Here is a 22,732-nt window from a genome sequence, read left to right on the forward strand (position 1 = left end):
TCCCTTCCAGCTCTACAATTATATGATTCTACGAACTGTAGAGTTGAAAGGGGCCCAAAGGACCCTCTAGTTTAACTTCCTGCAATGCAGGAATCATATAATGCACTTCTTAGCCTCCTTAGCCTCCTATTTTAATGTAAAAAAACCAGGGTGGTCTACTTATGGTCCCAAACAGTATTTGGGAGAGGGAACATGCAGAAAGGGAATTCTGTGGTGAGGCCCCCAGCTTTGATATCGTCTCCCCCTTGAGGTAGGATTGTCACCCTCATTGCTGGTCTTCAGAGGGCAAATGAGGACTCTTTTATCCAGGCTTCTGTAGTTTATTTATGGGATTTTCACCCGCAGCAACAATATGTGAATGAATATTTTAATAACTTCTTAGTTTTGCATTAACACTTTTATTTTAGTTACTGTTTTATTGATGTCTGTGTTATGCAGTTGATACCTGTTGTATATCGCCCCAAGCTGCTGTGGACGAAAGGTGATTTGTCTCAAAACACACAGAGACCAACACACACACCTAATATCATGAGCCCAGAACTCGACAATCATCCCTCTTTCACTCCTACGAAGCTGGATACAAAAAGTAAATGTTTAATAAAAGCTGAAAGCCAACTACACAGAAGTATCAAATCTTACACTTAAAAATTCCAAGTTCTGACTATGGGGAATGAAAAGTTTTTCACATGCAGTTTTAAGTGTATGAATTTTAAAACCAGAATTCTTCCTGAGGCTCCATTTTGAATTAAGCCTCAAATTGCTAGCAGTGCATTTGCACCAGTAAGGAAAGGGTACTAGATGCCTCAAGTCAGGGTGCAAAGGTGCAATCTTTCAGACATCGTTTTTGGGACAGATTTGCAAAAAAAATTTCTCACTTGATTTGTGCATCTGGCTATAATCTTCACAGTAAGTGCTTGGACATTCCTCATAATGTGTGCTCTGGGGTGAGGAGAGCCTGCCCCCACCCAATCTTGTGTGTTCGTTCTCTCTCCCTCCCTCCCTCCCTCCCTCCCTCCCTCCCTCCCTCACACACACCACCTTATGCACTCACTTTCTTGTTCTTCTCATAGAGATCTTTCAGAAGAGCATCTAATTCATTCTCATCAATGAAGCCGTTTCCATCCTGGATATTAATGGTGGGAGATAATAGAGAGAGATTAGACTATTCTTTCAACGCAAAAGATCAAGGCACACTATTCCCCACCCCTGTAAGTCTTCTCTTCCTTCACTTGTAATCTGCAGACACACCAGCCTTACTCTCCATCCCAGCTGTTTGAAAATTTTCTGCTTTATAGCTGCTTTCTTGTTTGCAACCCTGGAAATATAAGCATCATCAAAGGAAAACCATACTTTATTCGAACAAAGTGGTCAACTTGGCAAACTGTTGAAACAATATCAAGTGGATTGATTTCTTCACACACCTACTCATTGCCCCAAGGAGAACAGACTAAGCTGAGGCTCCTTTGGGCCAGAAGAGAGTTCCATGCATGGCCAGCCCAAGACATTTTGGCCCCTGAGCCTCCCCCCCCCCCCCGGCCAGGGAAGAAGGGGTGAGTGAAGATCTAGGTATTGTACCTTGTCATAAAATGCAAAGATAGCATTGAATTCATCGGAATCTAGCTTCATTCCCTGAATAAATGAGAAAGAGAAATTGATTAAGACAGGGGTCAGCAAACCTTTTCAGCAGGGGGCCGGTCCACTGTCCCTCAGACCTTGTGGGGGGCTGGACTATATTTTTTTTTTTGGGGGGGTGAACCAATTCCTATGCCCCACAAATAACCCAGAGATGCATTTTAAATAAAAGCACACATTCTACTCATGTAAAAATATCAGGCAGGCTCCACAAATAACCCAGAGATGCATTTTAAATAAAAGGACACATTCTACCCATGTAAAAATACGCTGATTCCGAAACTGTCTGCGGGCCAGATTTAGAAGGCGATTGGGCTGGATCCGGCCCCTGGGCCTTAGTTTGCCTACCCATGGATTAAGATAAACAGTAGGAAAGCAACCCCACCAACATCCCACTACCACTTTTTTTTACCTGAAACTTAAGAAGGAAGTTCTCTTGCACAGGCAATAGTCTGCAACATGAATGGGATAATGTCAGACAAAAGAAGGTACAGCGTGACTTTTGCCAGGAAGAAAAGGGATCAGCACCACCTCTGAATAGGTGAGTTTTGTCTGTCAGTTCCAGATGCATTTTGCTTGGGGCAAACTTTTAGATGGAATGTGGATTTCTGGATCTGGGATGATAGTTGGAAACTGGACCGTGCCTTACTGGGATTGGAGACATTTGCCTCAGAAGTCCTTTTGAAACATGGTCATCTTACAGGGACAAGTGGCAAGAAACCCCTCTGCTCAAGATGTGGGTTAAATGGGTGTGACCGTGAGGTAGGTGAGGCTGTGGGCCAAATGTAACTGGGCCAATGTCACCCAGCGTGCTTCGTGGGCGAGTCAGGATTTGAACTCTGGTCTCCTGGATCTTAGTCTGACACACTAACCACTATTCCACACTGATCCAGCCTTGCGCAACCTGGAAAATGCCTACCACCTCATTCTTTTGGACTGCAGCCCCCATTGGCTGTGCTGGCTGAGGGTGAGGAGAGCTGTAGTAGTCCAAAACAGTGGGAAAGCATCAGGTTGGGAATTACTCGGGAAGAAACTCAACTATTCACACTGGAAGGGTACATTGGAGATTGCGCCCAGAGAAAAAGAGATTCTACACTTATATTATTTCTGCCATATGGAGGGGTGTGGGGAGGTCTGAGGGCATGAGAGCATTGTTTATGAAGGGCAGGAGCAGTAAACTCTCAGACAAAATCAGAGTTTACCTTGCCAAAAAAGTGACAACCAAAGAAATATGTTTGGCTTTTTGGGGCTTATAACAATGTGATGGATCAATGGACTCCCTTGGAAAGTGGTGGACTCCCATTCACTAGAGATTTTTAAACAGAGGTTGGACGGCCATCCGTCAGCTGTGATTCCTGCATTTCAGGGGGTGACCGAGATGACCCTTGGGATCCCCTCCAACTCTATGGATTCTATGAATCTTACCGTGACATCTCCGACAGGCAGAGCTTCCCATCCCCATTCAAGTCAAACATTCGCAGCTGTGGGGTCAGAAAGCGACAGTCTGTGAGTGGCTCCTAAGTTAAAGGTTTGGCCTGCAACAAGACACTCCGAACGATAATTATTTATATGCCACCCATCTGGTTGGGTTGTCCCAGCCAGTCTGGGCAGTGGCAGAGGAAGCCGCTCGGGTGCCTGGAGCGCACCTATAGAAGCGGGGCAAGGGCGGGGGGCACCGCAGGGCCTCCGGAGTCTGCCTGCCTCCTTCCACTCAGCTGCCCTACAGCTGGGGGGGGGGGAGGCAGTGTGTGGACCGTTTGGGCAGCGCAGAGCCTACGCGCACGCAAGCCACCATGTCTCTCCCAGGAAAGATGCGTGGCTCAGGCGTGCTGCAGGCCTCACGGTGAGTGCTGCTCGGCATTTCATCACCCCTCTCAGTGGTGACACCCAGGGCAGACTGCACCCACTGCACCCCCCTTCCTCCACCCCTGATTCTGGGTGGCTCTTACCAGATGGCCTCTTTTCATTGCCCCTCTGCAATGCTATGTGAAGTGAAGTGTATTCATATTACCACCTTAAAGTGCAGTGAAGTTGCATTTCACAGCTCTTTCTCCTCTAGCTGTTCACATCAGCACAGCTTCATTTGTGTCAGACTTGTTTCTGTTTGTGTACACACTAGGGGGCATTGACAGGGCAGGGATGTCTCTACCCCATGCAAAGGTGTTTTTGCACCTTGGCTGCGGCTCAAGGACCCCAGTCAGTATGAAGCTGTTTGAGAAACAATGGCATCAAACAGTAGCATTTTATAATGAAGGACAGAATACACATGCATTTGGGATAACCACCACAGATTAAAAACCCAGAACTGGATCTACTGGGAGTGCACAGTCAACCAGAGTATGAGCACAGCCTCTGCTGAAATCAGCAGAGGTAGCACAGCAGTCCCCGAAGAAGCCTACTTGCTTCCTCTTCTCTAGATTCCCTTGGAAAAAAGAAAATGGAAGACACTTCTGGTGTCTTTGGAAAAACAAAACCAACTGAGAGGCTGAGAAAGCATCGGAGAGTCACAGAAAGTATGTCTTCTTCTTCTTTGGCGATCACTCATAGCCAAGTAAGATTGTCTTCCATGAACACAGTCTTAACTGTGAGTCCGTAAGTGACTGTGGAGGCTAATTCTGGATCCACATGTCCTTCCACAGTGGGGACATAGGTTTCCGAGTGGGAGTTAATCATGGTGATTGTTTGCCAAACATGATAGCCCCACCAAAGCCAGAAAGGCTGTAATTGCCCACCCATTTAGGCTGCTTAAATTGCACTGAGGCCAATGGGATTTCAGCAGCCTGACCGCATAGCAGCCTTCCCCCAACCTGGTGCCCTCTGAATGTCTTAGACTACAACTCCCAAGTTAGCATGGCCAAGGTTAGGAGTTGTAGTCTAAAACATCTAGAGGGCACCAGGTTGAAGAAGGCTGATGTGGACTGCAGCCAGAGAGGGCACTTTTAAAGCCTAACTAATTAGTTGTGGCAGGAGCTTTTGGGGGATACAGCCTATGGTGGACAGAGGAAGCCTGCAGGTGGTTCTGGAGTTGAGCAACGGACCTCCCCACCCCCACAGGAGACCTTCCTACTCCCAGGGGGCTTCTTGCACTTACGATGGTCTGTGTATATTCTTGCAGCTTTGGTTCGTCATAGGGCCGGTTGGCTTTTTCAAGCAAGTCCGAAAGAAATCCCTGCAAAAAGAGAAGGCATGAGAAGGCGCAGATTGATTTACAGCCCCATCGTAAACATGCCCACTCAGAACTAAGCTCAACCATAAGCTCAACAGGTCTTGATGTCCTAGGAAGCAAGCGCAGAAATGCAGAAGAAATGAGGCATCCTGGGGAGGACTCAACTGTCGCTGAAAAAGGCAGCTACAACTCTCCTTCCAGCATAAACACCACCACTGACCCCAGCCCCCAGGGACAGACAAGACTGTAGGGGAAGTAGGCAAAGAGAATCCTGCCACACAGTAAGGCCAGACATCTCCTAGCAGGACATTACAGTAAGAAGTGGAATGAGCTGTGCATAAAAGCCACAGCTCTGCCTTTTAACAAGAGACTCTTCCCTTGACCAAAAATGGCTTCTGTTTGGTTTAGAGTCTTGATTTGTAAAATGGGGGCAAGAGGCAAATGCTGTGGTGACAATAAAGAGCAAGAAGCATTTGCACACTAGTGCTCTGGAAACTGTAAATAAGTGTGCAACACACCTTTCAGTGTGACATACAATCATAGAACTGTAGAGTTGGAGGGACCCCACAGGCAGGGGGTGGCTTTTGAAGAGGGTCAGACAAACCCATGGAGGAGGAGGAGATCAGTGGCTACTACCCACTATGGCTATTTTCTTCCTCCACAGTTGGCAGCAGTATGCATCTGAATGTCAGTTGCTGGGAATCACAAGCAGGGAGAGAGCTGCCTCTGTGCTCAGGTCTGGCTGGTGGGCTACCTACTTGAGGCATCCTGGGAGCAGCATGCCGGACTAAAGGGGGGCACTTTAGCCTGATCCAGCTGCCTGATCCTTTCTTTTGTCCTTGGAGTTCCCTATGAGGAGGAGCTCCATTCCCCTCCATTCCTTCAGTCCACAGCAATGAGATGCTGCAGAGTCTACACCTCTTGCCTGCTCCATGCAGAGATTTGGATGCAGCTGGGGAAACACGTAAGAGCATGGCAACATGATGGATAGGGAGGCCATTTTCAGCACAAACAAAAGATGTTGTTGCCACTGTTTGGATCCTTGTTGAAGCCGCCTCTTAGTGCTGCTGCTCTTCCTCCCACTCTGCCACGCCTCAAGTGCTAAGGACAACAGCAGTATCAGAGCCGTGATCAATGGATGCTTTGTGAAGAGCAGGGGAGGGGGGGGTCGTTGTTATAGAATAGTGGTTCAAAGAGTGACTTGCCAGCCACAAAATACCCAGGAGAGTCAAATCTCACTTCATCATTGTGCTTGCACAGGAAAGCCTCTCTCAACCTCAGCTCCCACCTATAATGTGGCCATCTTAACACCGGCCAACCCTACAGGGCTATTACAAAGAGTACTGAAAACCAAAGAGAAGTGCATTGAAGATGCTGAGCACTGATATTGCACAGAGGCTATTTGTGCATTAGAAAATGTGTGTGTGTGTGCATGCAAGTATGCAGTTGGCAATAACTTTTAAAAGGTGTTTATCCCTGTGAGCCATTTTGCATCTGGTTCTATCTTCTCCTAACCCTGACCTCAGCTCAGCCCACCTTGAGCTCATTGGCTTCGATGTAGCCACTGCGATCGGTATCATACTTCCGCCAAGCCTGCAATGGAAAGAGCACAGATTTGTCACAACAATTGCATTTATATTGATTTTTATACATTTTGGGATTTATAACCCACCTTCTCACAAAATGCCCCAAGGTGGCTAAGAACAGAAGCAGCAGCAGCACCAATAATGAAGAAAATAACAAATGAATCAGCAGATTAGGAAAAAGCAATAATGAGCCGGTAACTGAAAATCCATCAGAGAGCAGTTCAATCAATTAAGAAATGGTCTTTGGAGCCATCCTGTGTCACAGAGCAACCGCTTTCCAAATATTCAGTATCAGTGGGAAAAGATTCTCAATATTGTTTTCATCTGGAGAAAGGCCAGCACAGTGGAAAACGCTGTGTCAAGGGTTCACCTTCATTATTGAAAGAATGAATATTTTAAGCACAAATTATTATAAGCAGATCAATTTTAATATTTAATTGCCTGTGCCTGTCACACAACTTAATTTGCCCATTAGCTAACAACAGATGGACTCCAGTTTCATTTCCCAACACGGTATTCATTTCCTATTATTCATTTTAATTGCTTGGATGGATCACTGTTTCACAGCTGTTGGACGTATGTCTCAAGATGACGACATATCAGTAGCATTTTTATTTATTTATGTGCCTCTAGGGCAGACAGCACCTATTTGCTTCCAGGGAGAAGTTGCCCAATGCCAACCTTACGACAGCCCTGCTGGCCTGGCCTCCTCTGCTTCACTAAGTGGGCTGTAGCTCTGTAGCAAAAGTTCTGGGGCGAACAGGCTGGCCCGTTTCCAGTTGGTGCCTATCTCAGAGCTGAAATCCTGTAACTTTTCATATGACAAATGTTATTGTGTATTTTTTGTCCTGTTTTCGGTGCTCTGCAGTGCAAGAGGGCCTTTCCAGATGGCAATAATGCAATAACACTGGGGAAGCAACACAGAATAACTAACGAAGCAGATTGACGTGGATGGCCCAGTACAAATCCACTACCAATCACTCTTACAGTGTCAGCAGCATCTTGCAAAACTCACCTGCTAAGAACAAAACCCACCACAGTCTGGAGGAGCCCCAAATAAGATAGCAGGAGCCAAATTCTTCTTACCTCCATGAATTCGGCACTGGAGCCAACGTGCTGCCGGAAACACAGCAGGAAGTTCTCCTCTGTGGGCAAAATCTGTGCCAGCTGGGTGGGGAAGGAGAAAGAGACAGGTAAGGCATGTCATCTTCAGAGAGAGAAACTGGTTGAGAACAGTGTAGACAATATCAACAACAACTGCTTAAAAGTATGTTCCTGGTCTCCTTTCCCCTGACCTTCTGTCTTGCCATTTTTCTAGGAAAGAATATAGGGAGAAGTTCAACTTGGACAGTTTTGGAGCAAGCCCACTTTAGATCACTGAAGTGAACTGTTGGCACTACAAAGGACTCCTGGTCACAGGGTAAAATGACTGGTTTTAGAACAGCATAATCCAGATTAGGGAAGCTGCTGAGAAATATGCTCAGGAAGATTCCTCAGAACAACCAAGGGCCAAACTAGATGTCCATTGTACGAATGCACTTAACACACACATTTTTGTTATTTATGTAGCAGCTGCAGGGAAGCTTGAACAGCCTCTGGAAGGAAACACTTAGGGATACAGCACCTGCATGGCCTGCAGAAGGTCTCGTATTCAAATTCCGGTGGCAACTCTAGGTGGGGCTGTGAATGTCCCCTCTGATTCACCCTGGAAAGCCATGGTGGCCGCTTGGTATTATGCTAGATGGGCTTCCTCTGGCTTTTGCTGCCTGCTGTTCTGCATTCTCCAAGGCTTTAGTACAGCCTTCCCCAAGCTGGTGCCCTCCAGATGTCTTGGACTACAACTCCTGCCAGTCCCAGCCATAGGATCCTGGGACTTAGGGGAGCATAACCTGATAGTCGTAGCTCAGAACCACTGGAAGGCACCAGCTTGGGGAAGGCAGCTCTGGCAGGGCTGAGGCAAACAGCAACAACAGTGTGGAGATCAGCCACCTCCTTTTGCCCTCCTGAGGAATGGTGAGGATTGGGCCCAGAGAGTAAGAGGAGAAGAAGAAGAAGAAGAAGAAGAAGAAGAAGAAGAAGAAGAAGAGGAGGAGGAGGAGGAGGAGTTTGGATTTGATATCCCACTTTATCACTACCCGAAGGAGTCTCAAAGCGGCTAACATTCTCCTTTCCCTTCCTCCCCCACAACAAACACTCTGTGAGGTGAGTGAGGCTGAGAGACTTCAGAGAAGTGTGACTGGCCCAAGGTCACCCAGCAGCTGCATGTGGAGGAGCGGAGACTTGAACCCGGTTCCCCAGATTATGAGTCTATCGCTCTTAACCACTACACCATACACAAGAGCAGCAAGGAGACATGACAGTGGCAAGAGGGGCAATCTTCTTCCCGTCAGGAGATATGCAGCATTTCCCCTTTGCTGAGCTTGTCCCTGCCTGCATATAGATCTGCATATAGGCAGACTCAGAGCAGTCATCATGCAGAGAGGGGCGAACATTCTGCCGAACGCACAGGCTCACACCCTCTTCAGGGCAGGGGGCTTCTGGACTTCTGCAGGGGGGAGGGTGTCACACAGCTCACCTCAGACATTTCAATTTTCCCATCGGCATTCTTGTCGTATTTCCGCATGAACTCCTGCATCTTCTCTGCAACATTGACATTTTTCGATTCCTGAGAAAAGAGGGGGCATGGCTCACTCCTCTGATGCAGGCTCAGCTTGGTGGGTGGGGAGAAACAAAGCCACTTCTGGGCTCTGTCCTGTGCCCAGACCAGCAGGCGAGCTGCATTTCGAAGAGAAATGGCATTTGGGATCCATAAAGGTAAAGGTACCCCCGACCGTTAGGTCCAGTCGCGGACAACTCTGGGGTTGCAGTGCTCATCTCGTTCTATAAGCCGAGGAAGCCGGCATTTGTCCTCAGACAACTTCCAAGTCATGTGGCGAACCAGAACAGCACACGGAAACACTGTTTACCTTCCCACCGGAGCAGTACCTATTTATCTACTTGCACTTTGATGTGCTTTCGAACTGCTAGGTTGGCAGGAGCAGGGAACGAGCAACGGGAGCTCACTCCGTTGTGGGGATTTGAACAGCCAACCTTCTGATCGTAAAAGCCCAAGGCTCAGTGGTTTAGATCACAGCGCCACCCGCATCCCACCTGGGATTCATACACCTCCCCATTGAGTGCAGCCCCATCCCCGGCAGGCTTTGCTTTTAAAATCCCCAAAACATAGATGGAACAGAAGTTGTCACTCAGAAACACCTCTGGGGGCCACAGGTTCCCCCAACCTTTGCAATAAAGCAACAGTGTTGAATAATAAGAATATGACATTTTGATTAACCCAAAGGCAAAAATTACAGCAATGCAAATTTTAAAACCCAGTTTAGTCCTTTCTTTTAGGGGTCAAGCTAGATGCTTACTCCCAAGTAAATGGGCACAGAACAGCCTCTTTAAGCTGAAAACAGGAATAGAAGCAGAAGTTAATGGGCGGGAGAAAGAAAATGCACAGGTCATTACCATTCCTGCTCCCTTCCTGGCACTCTCTAGCTCTTGGAAGAAGCTTTCCAGTTCTTTGCCTTCAATGTAGCCGTTTCCTGAAAGAAGAAGCACAAAGAAGCATAAGGATGCCTTATGAGGAACAGCTAAGGGAGCTGGGCATGTTTAGCCTGGAGAAGAGGAGGTTAAGGGGTGATATGATAGCCATGTTCAAATATATAAAAGGATGTCACATAGAGGAGGGAGAAAGGTTGTTTTCTGCTGCTCCAGAGAAACAGACACGGAGCAATGGATCCAAACTACAAGAAAGAAGATTCCACCTAAACATTAGGAAGAACTTCCTGACAGTAAGAGCTGTTCGACAGTGGAATTTGCTGCCAAGGAGTGTGGTGGAGTCTCCTACTTTGGAGGTCTTTAAGCAGAGGCTTGACAACCATATGTCAGGAGTGCTCTGATGGTGTTTCCTGCTTGGCAGGGGGTTGGACTCGATGGCCCTTGTGGTCTATTCCAACTCTATGATTCTATGATTCTATGATTCTAGGAGCATCCGAAGCTGGAAAAAAGGATAGCAGAAGGCATCTCTCATCTTGCTTTGAGTAACAAATGAACGTGGCCTGTGCTACCCTTTCATCCAGCCATGCCTTCACCTCCCCACCAAGGATGTTTCCACACTGACATGCCAGGTCAGGCTCTGTACACACCAGTGTCCATGCACACATGCGTGCCACTGATCAGAGTCTTCCATGTATACTTTTGTGCACATTCATTCATGCATGCAAGCTTGCAGTTGAACTCTGCCTCAGTTTTTCTTATCCACGCTAGTGGATCGTGCTTGATGGGGTATGTTGCCCCCTCCCCTCATTTAGTACTTCCTCTGCCCTCCCTGTGTTCTGGAAGCTTGAGGTCCATTGAGGTCATGCCTAGAGGCATTAGTTTTTTTGGGGGGGGGGCACAATTACTAATTTTTTTTGAGATACAAGTTTTCTGATATGCCAGACTTGCACAAAACAGCCGGCTAATCAAGATGCAAACATGTACTGCCATTCATGTCAAGAAATACAAACCTTCACAATGCCAGAAAAGCAGCCCCTCCCTCGCTTTAGGGGACCATTTCACAGCCCTGTTATTTTACAGCAAAATGCCCCCCCAAAAAAAGCTTTCCAACATTGGAAATGTAAAATACATGCATCACATATTTACTGTCAAATCAGTTGGTCACTGCAGAATAATTATTTAAAAATTAGTATTAGTTTCTTGCCAAGTGACATCAGTGACACCTAAGTAAGCCCTGTGTAATTGTTTTAAAATTTAGGATTGGAGAGAGAAAGGGAGAGATTAACAACATAATCCTAGATCTACTCAAAAGTACAGCAGAATCCTAATCATGTCTGCTCAAAAGTAAATTCTGTTGAATCTAATGGTGTTTACTCCCAGGTAAATGGGATGAAGATTGCAGCCTTACTCCCAGAAAAGTTAATATAGAATGCCAGGACCAGATTAAAAACAGGCTATGAAATAGACAAATAAACTGCCCTATTCAGCAGCCCAGGAAAAATTGAACTTGTATAGCTCATTATGTTTAGAAGAAAATATCAACACATTTTAATGGCAACATAAGCTGCATTTACACTTTTATATTTCTCTTCAAAAAACATGATTGCAAATAAGAAAACACACACACAATAGCTGTGTGTACATTTTTGTTATCACCACTGCAGAAATTGTTAAATGTATGTGCCTACCAAGATGCTGCCTATATGTGTTCTTTGATTTTCTAGAGCTCCTACTGGATTACAGAGAGAGAACAGTGGGAGGGCAGGCACATGTGGTGCCACTGCTGAAAGCCAAAAACTCACTCAACACCCGCTTCCCCATTATGTGTATGCAGTATCTGGGCAGCAAGGAGACAGAAGCAGGAACAGGCGGCTCTAAGATTTCCTAGCTCCTCCTGGTGATGTCAAAAAAGGTCACTTGCCATTCATTGGCTAGAACCCTGCAAAGTAGAGTCCACCGAAAATACTAGCTCAGTTCACAGAAATTGTGACACAGGGGTGAAGGTGTTAATGGAGTGCCTCATCTGATCTAGAGAATGGAGGAAGTTACTTAAAAAAAAAATAATCAAAGCTAAGCAACCAGGGTCTCTGCTGGCCTTGAGGTCCCCCCAAATCTGACCCTTTCTGCCCAACTGTTGGCAGCCCTGATGGCACACAGCAAAATGTCAACACACATGTAAAAAAAAACCAAAACAAACCACCCACACAATGCACTTTGGTATGTCCACAGTTGAGTAACAAGCAAATATATGTTGGATTTTTTTTGCTTACCAATTTGTCTGCTAATCAGGAAAACTTGAATTAAATGAGGGAGGGGGAGTGTGGGCTGCTGCTTGAATGAGGAAAACCTTATGTGGACAATGTGGAAAACATGCAGACATGAGATGCCTCGACTCCATTTTAAATTGCCTGTGTAGACAGCCTCTGCCACCCAGGATTGAATCACTAATGTAGGAGCCGACCTGGCATTCAATAATAAGACCAAAGTGGATGGGCTAGAAAGAGTGGATCCTTCTCAGACTTGGCCTCCTGAGTTCTCTGCGCAGCACCAGTGTAGGCTTGTGGGGTTGTGGAGAGGGAGTAGCTGTAGATAACAGTGATTACATCTCCATCTCCCTTCCAGCAGGATGCAGTTTTTAAGTATTGGGACTTAGTGCTGGGCATTAAAGGACACCACTCTGCTCTGAGGTTGATTTCTGAGGTATTTCTGAGAGCCCTACTAGGGAAGTTTCTGGCTGATGCTGTGGGTGCTCCCACTGAATCCTGTGAGATGTGTCATTCTATAAGGCCCCTTTGAGACCCAGATGTAGTGAAAAGTAGGGTATAAGTTTAATTAAATAAGTAAACCCAAAACCCTATTTTCCGAGTGGTTCAGGGTCTATGCTCCATCTTGGCCCACAAGAGGATTCAAGAGAGCTCCTGGAGGTAAGTGGTGGCACATTTGTAAAACACTGAGGCCAAACACGCCCACACCCTTTTGGATCTGCCATGACTTGGATATCAAGAATTCTGCTGTTGTGTCACTTAAATTTGTAGACTAAAGGTAAAGGTAAAGGGACCCCTGACCATTAGGTCCAGTCGTGACCAACTCTGGGGTTGCAGTGCTCATCTCGCTTTATTGGCCGAGGGAGCTGGCGTACAGCTTCCGGGTCATGTGGCCAGCATGACTAAGCCCCTTCTGGCGAACCAGAGCAGCACACGGAAGCGCCGTTTACCTTCCTGCTGGAGCGGTACCTATTTATCTACTTGCACTTTGACGTGCTTTCGAACTGCTAGGTTGGCAGGAGCAGGGACCGAGCAATGGGAGCTCACCCTGCCATGGGGATTTGAACCGCCGACCTTCTGATCGGCAAGTCCTAGGCTCTGTGGTTTAACCCACAGCGCCACCCGCACCCCCAATTTGTAGAATATATTTCAGTTATTGCAACCTGAGGATGTGGACCAGGTGCTTGGAGGGGGGTGTAGCCTCCCATATGCCTGATGGACCCTGGATCCTTCATGGCTGGCAACATCTAGCCGAGGGAGACTAACCAAGAATTGACAGTGCGGCCCAATGAGGGAGAGGAGGTTAACTTCCCAATTATATAAATTCATCAATATTTCATCTGTTTCAGCAGAACTATGAATCCACACTTGACTCCTAGTGAGAGGCCAGATTCTCCAGTAAGGAACTGAGGTACCCCCCCTCCACACTCCTAGCTGACAATGAATGAATTTGGGAGGAGCTGGTTTGGTCACCATCAAGCAGCTTGTCCAATTAGCTGCTAATTTCTGTCTCAATGGCCGACATATCTGTCTGCTCCCTGTGTTGCAAACACAGGGCCAATGGAAAGCTGGCTTAGCAGGCCAAAGGCTTTCTAATTCCCTCTTTCCTCTATGAAAGTTTCCACCTTTCTGACTTGACTTGAACATTTCTCTTTTGTGCTTTTCTTTGAGTACACTTTTAAATATTGTTTAAAAGAATTTAATGGTAGCGGCTCAAACATCAAAGAATTAAAAGGAAAGGCATGGTTATACCTACTGGGCCTCATTCTGCAGGGAGTCCAAAAAAATCTGGTTTTCATATGGCATCCTTTAAAAATCATTTGGACGAGGGTTTTTCAAAGCAGCAGAAAACTCTTTCATATAGAAACAAGCTGCCCAACAAAGCTCTTATTAAATGGCACAGAGCTCACTCTGATTTCTCCACAGCTGCTGCTGCTGGCTTGGCAAGCTTCTTTTTGAAGGACAGAGGCCCTCTTCACTTCTTATCTTGAATGAGAGTAAGGACATTCCAGATAACAATGGCTTAGTCTAGATTGTTAAAGTCTCTTCCTTAGGGGCTACCTACCAGGTTGCAGTCAGTTTTACAAACCTCTCTATTGTTAAACCTTTCGGTTAACTGGGGAAAATACGCGACAAACCTTCACTCTAACAATAACCCTGTGAGGGAAGTTGCTAAGGAACCCATCTTAAGAAAGGGGAACTGAGACAACTTGCTTGAAGCCATCTCAGAATCTGCAGCTCAGTGGCTACTTGAACCCAGGTATGGCAGATGCACGTGCAACACCACAGCTGCGTGCATGGAGCTGTTGCAAGTCAACCGGTCCGTGTGAAAAGCATGAGATTAAGAAGGTCTGAAAACACTCTTTCTGATTTGAAGATATTTAAAGCAGGGTAAGAAGAAGAACCTCCTGCCAACCTAGCAGTTCGAAAGCACATCAAAGTGCAAGTAGATAAATAGGGACCGCTCCGGCGGGAAGGTAAATGGCGTTTCCATGCGCTGCTCTGGTTCGCCAGAAGCGGCTTAGTCATGCTGGCCACATGACCCGGAAGCTGTCTGCGGACAAATGCCGGTTCCCTCGGCCTACAGAGTGAGATGAGCGTGCAACCCCAGAGTCAGTCATGACTGGACCTAATGGTCAGGGGTCCCTTTACCTTTTTAAGAAGAAGAACAGCTAAACACCTGTAACCCGCAAAGGTATCACAAGAAGCAATTGATTATGAATTGGTTAGATTATTCCCTCTCGCGATATAGAACATAAGAAGAGCCTGCTGGATCAGGCCAATGACCTATGGGGAAACTGGCAAGCAGGACTTGAGTATTCCAAGCATTACTGCCTCCGAACATGGAGGCAGAGCATAGCCCTCATGCCCAGGGGGTGTGGGACGGGCTCATGAATCTTTAATAGGCACAATGAAGAGCGAAATTTGGTTGAATCCTCCAGCAGTGAGGAGTGTCTGTGGAGGTTCCGTCTTCTACAGAGCTACACTTTGAACCCAGAATCTTGCTCTAGAAGGCCTGCAAGTGTCCCTTCCAACTCTGGGGATCCCAAGTAGGATGGAAATGAGTGTTCTGAAAAACATCTTTTAATGGTATTTCTCATGAATAGACAGGGAGGCTTAATATGCATTTATTCATACTCTTAGAGAAGTCTCACCAAATTAGGTCAGCTGAAGCAAGGCTCTTATAAGACCTGACTTACTAAAACAGTCAATGCATTTTTAAATTCCTTGCAAAAAGTTCTGCTACGCTAATGCCCTGCAGGCCATCCGGGGACCTGATTAGCCTCTCAAAAGAGGGTCTCATATAAATCAGCCAGGAAGGCAGAAGGGCACATAATCTCTTCTGCACCATCAACACAAACTGTGATGGCTCCTTCCAATAGAGTGCCATTGGAGAACTGTCATTTTGGGAAGGTACCAAGCCTTCCTTCGATGTATTACCAGGTGCAGGATGGCTTTTCATGAGGTGTTAGGGGAAACTGCAACACTAAAGTTTCATAACCTCAGCAGGCATGTTATTAGCATTTATAAACAGGAGAGTCTGAATGTTCAATGTGTCTCTTCCTAAGCCTTTGGACTTCAGCCACCAGCTTCAAAGGAGAAACAGCCTCAGGCTGGAGAGCCAAATTTAGCCCTTTGGACTCTCCCTAGGTCACACAGCAGGTTCAGAGCCTCAAGAGGCTTTCGGGAGCAAGGTGGAAAGCAGAGAGAAAGAGAGAGAGAGAGCGAGTTGGATGCTTTCCTTGTACTGATGACCTTACACCAGGCATAGGCCAGTGTTTCCCAAACGTTTTTGGGCAACGGCACACCTGTTTACCGGAAAAAAATCTCGCGGCACACCACCATTAAAGCCCCGCCCCCGTGACGTCATTCAGGGAGCCGGCGGCCCGGGCCTGAGCTGGAAGGAGAGGCGGTGCTTTTCGGCACAAGGCAATCGGCCTGGAATTGTTTCCCGCGCGCTGCGAAAGGGAACAGCTGCGGTCGCGCGAACCCTCCGGCGCTGGGAGGGGAAAGGGCGGAGTCGCAGAGCACCAGCTGGCCGAGCGGTTGCGCGCAGCGTTGCGCTTTTGGAGAGCGTGCGGCTGCTGCTAGGGGATCCGGGGACGTGAGCAGGCCTGGCCCGACCCGGGTTGAAGGAGGACAAGCCGGCAGCGCGCCAAGTGAGTTCGGTTGCGCGCGACGGCCCCCGCTCCCCCCACCCCCGCCGGATCCTGGCCGCCGCCGCCTCTCGCCCGCCTCCCTCCCACGGCACACCAGCCGATGTCTCACGGCACAGTAGTGTGCCGCGGAACACCGGTTGGGAAACACTGGCATAGGCAAACTCAGCCCTAGATGTTTTTTGAGACTACAATTCCCATCATCCCTGACCACTGGTCCTGTTAGCTAGGGATGATGGGAGTTGTAGTCCCAAAACATCTGGAAGGCCGAGTTTGCCTATGCCTGTCTTACACTCTGAATCCCTGGCAACCTCTCCCATGGCTTTTATGTGGGCATCCCTAGCTCATCTCACGATGGATGTATAAGGGTTCTAATTTGTTCTGCTTTCAGACTGTGGCTTGCTTTCATTAATAAAATCCTTAAGCATGTCTGTTTCCTTTAGGACTCAGAAGAGTGGTTGCCAAAGGATTTCACTGGACGCCTCCTGAGCATCCGATGGGAATACTACTAGCAGCCCTGCCATTAAGCTAGTATACACTTTGTGACCCTCCAGCCCTTTGTAGGCATGTAGCCCTCAGAAAGGACACCTTCACAAGATTTGCCTGGGAGTTAAAAAGCTGCCTATCACCCAAATATGCATCTGTGGTCCTTGAGATGTTGCAATGTTGCAGGACACGGTAGTATGAGAGGAGCTGGGATGGGTGGGGAAGGATGGTTTTCTTTAATTCTCCCAATATCCTTGCGAACAATTTATTGTCCCCTCCCATAAATGCAATGCAGATCAAGTAATGAAAAGACGATCCTGATTATGCTGGGTAAATTGTCTTCTTCTTCTTCTTTTTGTTTTGTCTTGAGTTACCCATTAACTATCTAAAGACAGTTGGTGGCCACTAGGGGCGCATTGGAAGATGGCTGACAATAACATCTCTCTGACCCACACGAGGTAATTAAGAGGCTGTGATGGGAGTAAACAGCCTCCCGGCCCCCCCAAGGGTCGGGGGGGGACTGCCCTTGCCTGCTGTGCCCTATACCACCCCCGAATTTGTGGGGGTGGGGGCACTAGGCAGAAAGCCCTTGTGTGGATCTCAGCGCTCCTGGACGCTGTCTCTGATTCGCGCCTCTAGCTGCAGCAACTTCAAAAGAAACAATTAGGAGGAAGCTAATGCACATATTTCAAGGAAGAAGGGGGAGTAAAGACTGCTAACTGAAGAGATCTCTGATAAACAAGACGGGTCGAAGGAACAAGAATAAATCATGAGAAGACACACTAAGGCTCAGTATGTTCGGCAACAGGACTGGATGGGGGAGGGGGGAAACTTTTCTTTTCTCTCTCTATGTGATTAACCAAGAATCCCCCCCCCCACAAGTCACAAGTCAGAAATGCTGTTTAAATGACTTAAGCTGTGGATTTAAGACTGTGTGGAGATAATTTTCTAACCAAAGCATGTTTCAAGAAGATCGTGGAAAACATAAGAGCTTTGGAATGACGCAGCAAAAAATATCGTCGCTATCTTGGCAAGTTCTGTCGAAAGATTTATGTCTGGGAGGAGGAAAGAACTGTTTTCATATTGTGGGTGAGCCTCCTCAGAGGGACTAAAGTGCGACAGACTTGCGAGATTAATGATGGAAAGAGTGCTGTTATTTATGAAAGTGATGATATATGGAAACCATCTTGATATGATGACTGGACAAACAGAAAAAATTCACACAGGATTATAATTGGTGTTTACCTGCTTAAAGAGATTATCAGAAGAGATCATAAAGAAAAAAAGAAAAATATCCGAACAAGATGAGATGTGGAAACAGCAAAATAAGATTGGGTAGAATTATGAACATTATTTGGACAGATTTGTGGATATTAATGCAGCAGCAAGAAGATGATTGGAATCCCCCTTTGGAACTTGAAATATGGGTCACCTCAACAAAAATTTAAAATTCGGCTTTGTAATTCGGAATTTATGTGATGTGATTTGATTTGATTTGATTGGTCGGTTAATAAAAATTATTTTTTAAAAAAACTATCTAAAGACAGTTGTAATTAAGCGGTATATTAATTGTCAAAATAAAAATGCAATTTGGCTAGCCCTGAACTCCCCTGGCACTCCCTCTTCCACCCTGACCTTTTCCAGCTGCGTGTGGCACAAGAAATCAGCCTTTATTGGCAACTGCTGGGCCCCCTTTTCCCAAGTCCAGGAGAAGTAAAGCAGCTGGCAGTGCTTCACCCATTTCTCCTCCAATGGGCACCTGGGTAGGCAGGAGGGCTGGCTGTTGCCTGTCCTGTTTGCACAGTGGGCAGCCCAGTCATCATTCTGACTCCTGGGCTGAAATCCAATATCAGCATTCTATTTGGGAGTGCAGCGAGAAGGATAATAGATAGGCACAGCATTTTATAAAACCAAAATTGATAAGCTCCATCAATGCCATCATTCAGCCAGTAATAGATGAACTATTGAAGGAGAGCCCATTCAAAATGGAGCCTGTAACAAAGGCAATAAATCAAAATAATGTGGTAGTTAATTATTCTTTTGCCTTGTTCTGGCCTGCTGCACAGCCGTAAACCTCAGCTTTTCAAAAACGCTGTCCTTGGCTTTGAATTGCAGTATAAACCAAGCTGGGATTTTATATGCAATCTTGAAATACATAGCACTTTTTAAATCCCTTACTCAAACCCCTTTACACATTAGAACTCTTATCATGCCTTGCAATTTTCAGGGCTTTTGTTGTTGATAGCAGTATTGCAACTCTTCCTCCAAGGAGATGAGTGGTGTATGTGGTTCTCTTTCCCTCACAACAATCCTGTGAGGTAGGTTAGACTGCAAGAGATTCATGGCTAAGTGGAAATTTGAACCAGGGTCTTCCCCCAGTCTGAGTCCAATTCTCTAACCGCCACCACAGAATGGGTTGTTGCATTTCCAGAAGTAGGGAATCTGCCCTGATATGCTCCTCCTTCCCAGCAGTCAACCTTCCTAGGCAAAGCAAACAGAACTTCATTTCAGCATCTGCTCCACCTTGACTCCTACCAGATTTAGAGAGCTTCACCACAAACCATCTTACCTTCCTGTTGCCTGCCTGCATTTTTTTTTAAACTATCTATGAAGAGTTTGGATAACTCAAAAGCCTTGCAGACTCTTTTGTGGACATTTTGATTGGTCCTACTAATGGCATCATTGAACTGTGGATTTTGGATTTTTTATTGTGGGCCAATCTATCTAATTGTGGAGATACAGGCTTTATTTTTATTTTTTAAAGAAATACAGTGGTACCTCTGGTTACGTACTTAATTCATTCCGGAGGTCCGTTCTTAACCTGAAACTGTTCTCTTTTTTTGCATTTTATTTATTTATTAACATTCTTATATTACATCGGTAAACATTGTCATATTACATTACAGGACTTACTATAATATAATTTCCAACATGTATACGAAAATTATATGCAAATTTTATATACCTAAAAAGAAAATTAAACAAAGAAAAAAAAGAAAGAACAAAGGAAAAAAAAACATTTTTTTCCAAAAATCATATACATACCAACACACTAGACTTCCTGTCTTTCCCGTTGTATAGTCCTTTTTTACAAATGAATGTACTCTTATTATTATACAGTGGTACCTCAGGTTACATACGCTTCAGGTTACAGATTCTGCTAACCCAGAAATAGTGCTTCAAGTTAAGAACTTTGCTTCAGGATGAGAACAGAAATCGTGCTCCAGCGGCGCAGCGGCAGCAGGAGGCCCCATTAGCTAAAGTGGTGCTTCAGGTTAAGAACAGTTTCAGGTTAAGAACGGACCTCCGGAACAAATTAAGTACTTAACCCGAGGTATCGCTGTATATTTCTTTACATATTATCTAATACATTCCTATATCAATATGTGCTCTTAGTCTTATTTCTCAACTCAGTGTCACTCCAATGTGAAACTGTTCTTAACCTGAAGCACCACTTTAGCTAATGGGGCCTCCTGCTGCTGCCGCGCCGCCGCAGCGTGATTTCTGTTCTCATCCTGAAGCAAAGTTCTTAACCCGAGGTACTATTTCTGGGTTAGCGGAGTCTGTAACCTGAAGCATCTGTAACATGAAGCGTATGTAACCCGAGGTACCACTGTATATGTAAAATGCCTTTCAAATGTTTACTTGGATTTAACAAGAAATAGCACTTAAATAAACTGGGTTGTCAGTGGTCTGCTCCCCCACCAGAAGAAAACTGAATGTGTAACAGACTCCCTTTAGATAAATGCGTCCCTGCACATTCTTCAGAATATCCTGAGGCAAAATGTGCTTTTGGCACACTTGACAATATGGAAGAAACAGACACCTGCTGTTTGGTGTTTTGATAGACCAGCACTGAGGCCTGCTGTTTCTCATCTTGTGAACTATAGAGTGGGCAGTGGGGTGGGGTGGAAAGCGGAGGGGACCCTGTGGCACTCCAGATATGGTTAGACTCTCATCATCCAGCCTACTGGCAATGCAGGCTGCAGGGGCTAACGGAAACTGGAGTCCAATGACTTCTGGAGGGCCACAGGGCAGTTACCCCTGCCACAGACAGAGGCTCTAGTGATCCATTCCTTCTCCATTTTGTTTTTCAACCTAAGGAGCCAGGGCAGGAGGAGGCTGTGTCAAAGAAGAAAGAGGGCAGGCATGGAGAGGCAGCAGCTTCCCCCTTCCCCCTCCTGTTGTTTTCCAGTACAAAATATCCCCCCATAATCTTTTTACCTGCACAATGAAAGTTATAAGGCTCCCAACCAAATATATCACCATACTATAAGCATGCGAAGGAAACAATGGGTTTCCAGTGCAATGTTTTCCTCATGGCAGTACCTGGGTTGGGGGTTGGTGAGAGGGATTGGTGGCTATGAGGAGGCACCTACTCCTTCCTTAGCCCTGGGTCACACTTGCAGATCCCCTTGGTTATTTTAAAATGTCTCCCTTCCCTCATTGGGTTCCAGAGCTGGAAGTGAGCGCAGCTGAGGGGTGGGGCTTTTGGGGGGAGACGTGGACCCAGTTGTAGGGTAGCTGAAGGGGAAAAGAATGAGTCTTTTTCCCTTTCCTGCCATATTCATTGTATTAATTTATTTTGAATATTTCTAGATTGCCCCCTCAGGGTAAAAGCCTCTCAATCCAATGCGGCCCACATACATATTTGAAAATATCAAAACGAAAACCATCCACTTATATTAACAAACTAAAATAGCTATCTAAAGGCATTAAGCAGCCCCAGCGGGCATACACGTACATCCTGTAACATTTAAAACAATTGCAAGGAAGTCAAATGCTGTTTAAACAATAGAATGCTAAAAACTCAGCTCAGCATATCAGCTGAAAGCAGATGGAACCAAGTGGGTTTTCAAGGCTGGTTCGAAAGCCAGTGATGATAGAGCCAGCCCTATATCCCTTCAGATGGGATTCCACAAGTATGGGGCCATCATCAAGGACCAGCTCTACCTTTAGGCAGAGTGAGGCAGCAGACCTCAGGCGGCAGATGCTGAGGGCCACGGATCAGACAGAAGCGCCTATGCCATGCAGTCCACCCAGCCACCCAAAAAGCTCTCAGGTGCAGAGGAAGACACTGTCCCACCAGCCAGTGTGGAAGCAAGATTCACACACCAATCCAGATAGCCTCTGCATGTAGAATAGGTGCAGCATCTTGGCCTTAGGCAGCAAAATGTCTTGAGCTGACCTTGGCACTCTATTTTGTCCAGTGTGAGCTTGGGACAAGATGCTTGCTGAGTCTATCCTCACATTGGCCCTAAGCAACTTCGTACACAGGGCCATCATGGGCTCTGGGAATCGCAGCAGTCCTGAAGATGAGTCCTGCTGGAAAGCCTGAGATGGGCGAGGCAAGTGTTTTCTTAAAGCAGGTGGCATTGTGTAATTGATCTCTGATGGGCCCCCAAGGGAGAACCTTTAATCAGGGGAGGTTTTACTGGCACATCCCTGTGGGGTGAGCAGCCAGTGAAAGAGTGTGGGATAGGGTGACACAGAGCAAGCCTGCAAACACGGAAGGTTAAGCCATGGCTTTGGGAAGGAGAAAGTGTGAGCAATGAGGAGAATGGAGGGCGCTAGAAAGAGACCTTGCATGCTCCACAAGAGCAGTCGGAAACTAATAAACCACATTCACACAACTTTGAGTGACACACAGTCAACATGGTTAAATTAATGTACCCCCACCTCCAACACTTGTTATATGTAAAGTAATTACAGTGGTACCTCGGGTTACAAACATCTCGGGTTACAAATGCTTCGGGTTACAAACTCTGATAACCTGGAAGTAGTACCTCAGGTTAAGAACTTTACCTCAGGATGAGAACAGAAATGGCGTGTCGGTTGGTGGTGCGGCAGCAGCAGCGGGAGGCCCCATTAGCTAAAGTGGTACCTCAAGTTAAGAAT

At 46.4% G+C, this 22,732-nt stretch overlaps 1 protein-coding gene across 1 annotated transcript in view; it reads right to left on the minus strand.

The window, feature by feature from the left end:
- Positions 1–22,732, minus strand: part of CALB2 (calbindin 2) — a 29,533-nt gene that overhangs the window by 801 nt on the left and 6,000 nt on the right. Inside the window, exons 2-10 of the mRNA XM_081202205.1 lie at positions 9,895–9,971; positions 8,960–9,049; positions 7,471–7,551; positions 6,335–6,391; positions 4,724–4,801; positions 3,058–3,113; positions 2,045–2,084; positions 1,576–1,629; positions 1,052–1,123 (exon numbers count right to left, since the gene is read on the minus strand). Coding sequence (XP_081058331.1) covers positions 1,052–1,123; positions 1,576–1,629; positions 2,045–2,084; positions 3,058–3,113; positions 4,724–4,801; positions 6,335–6,391; positions 7,471–7,551; positions 8,960–9,049; positions 9,895–9,971 — 605 coding nt within the window. The remainder of the gene's footprint in view (positions 1–1,051; positions 1,124–1,575; positions 1,630–2,044; positions 2,085–3,057; positions 3,114–4,723; positions 4,802–6,334; positions 6,392–7,470; positions 7,552–8,959; positions 9,050–9,894; positions 9,972–22,732) is intronic.

The sequence above is a fragment of the Podarcis bocagei genome (genome assembly GCF_964188305.1).
Source record: "Podarcis bocagei genome assembly, chromosome: 7".
NCBI lineage: Eukaryota > Metazoa > Chordata > Lepidosauria > Squamata > Lacertidae > Podarcis > Podarcis bocagei.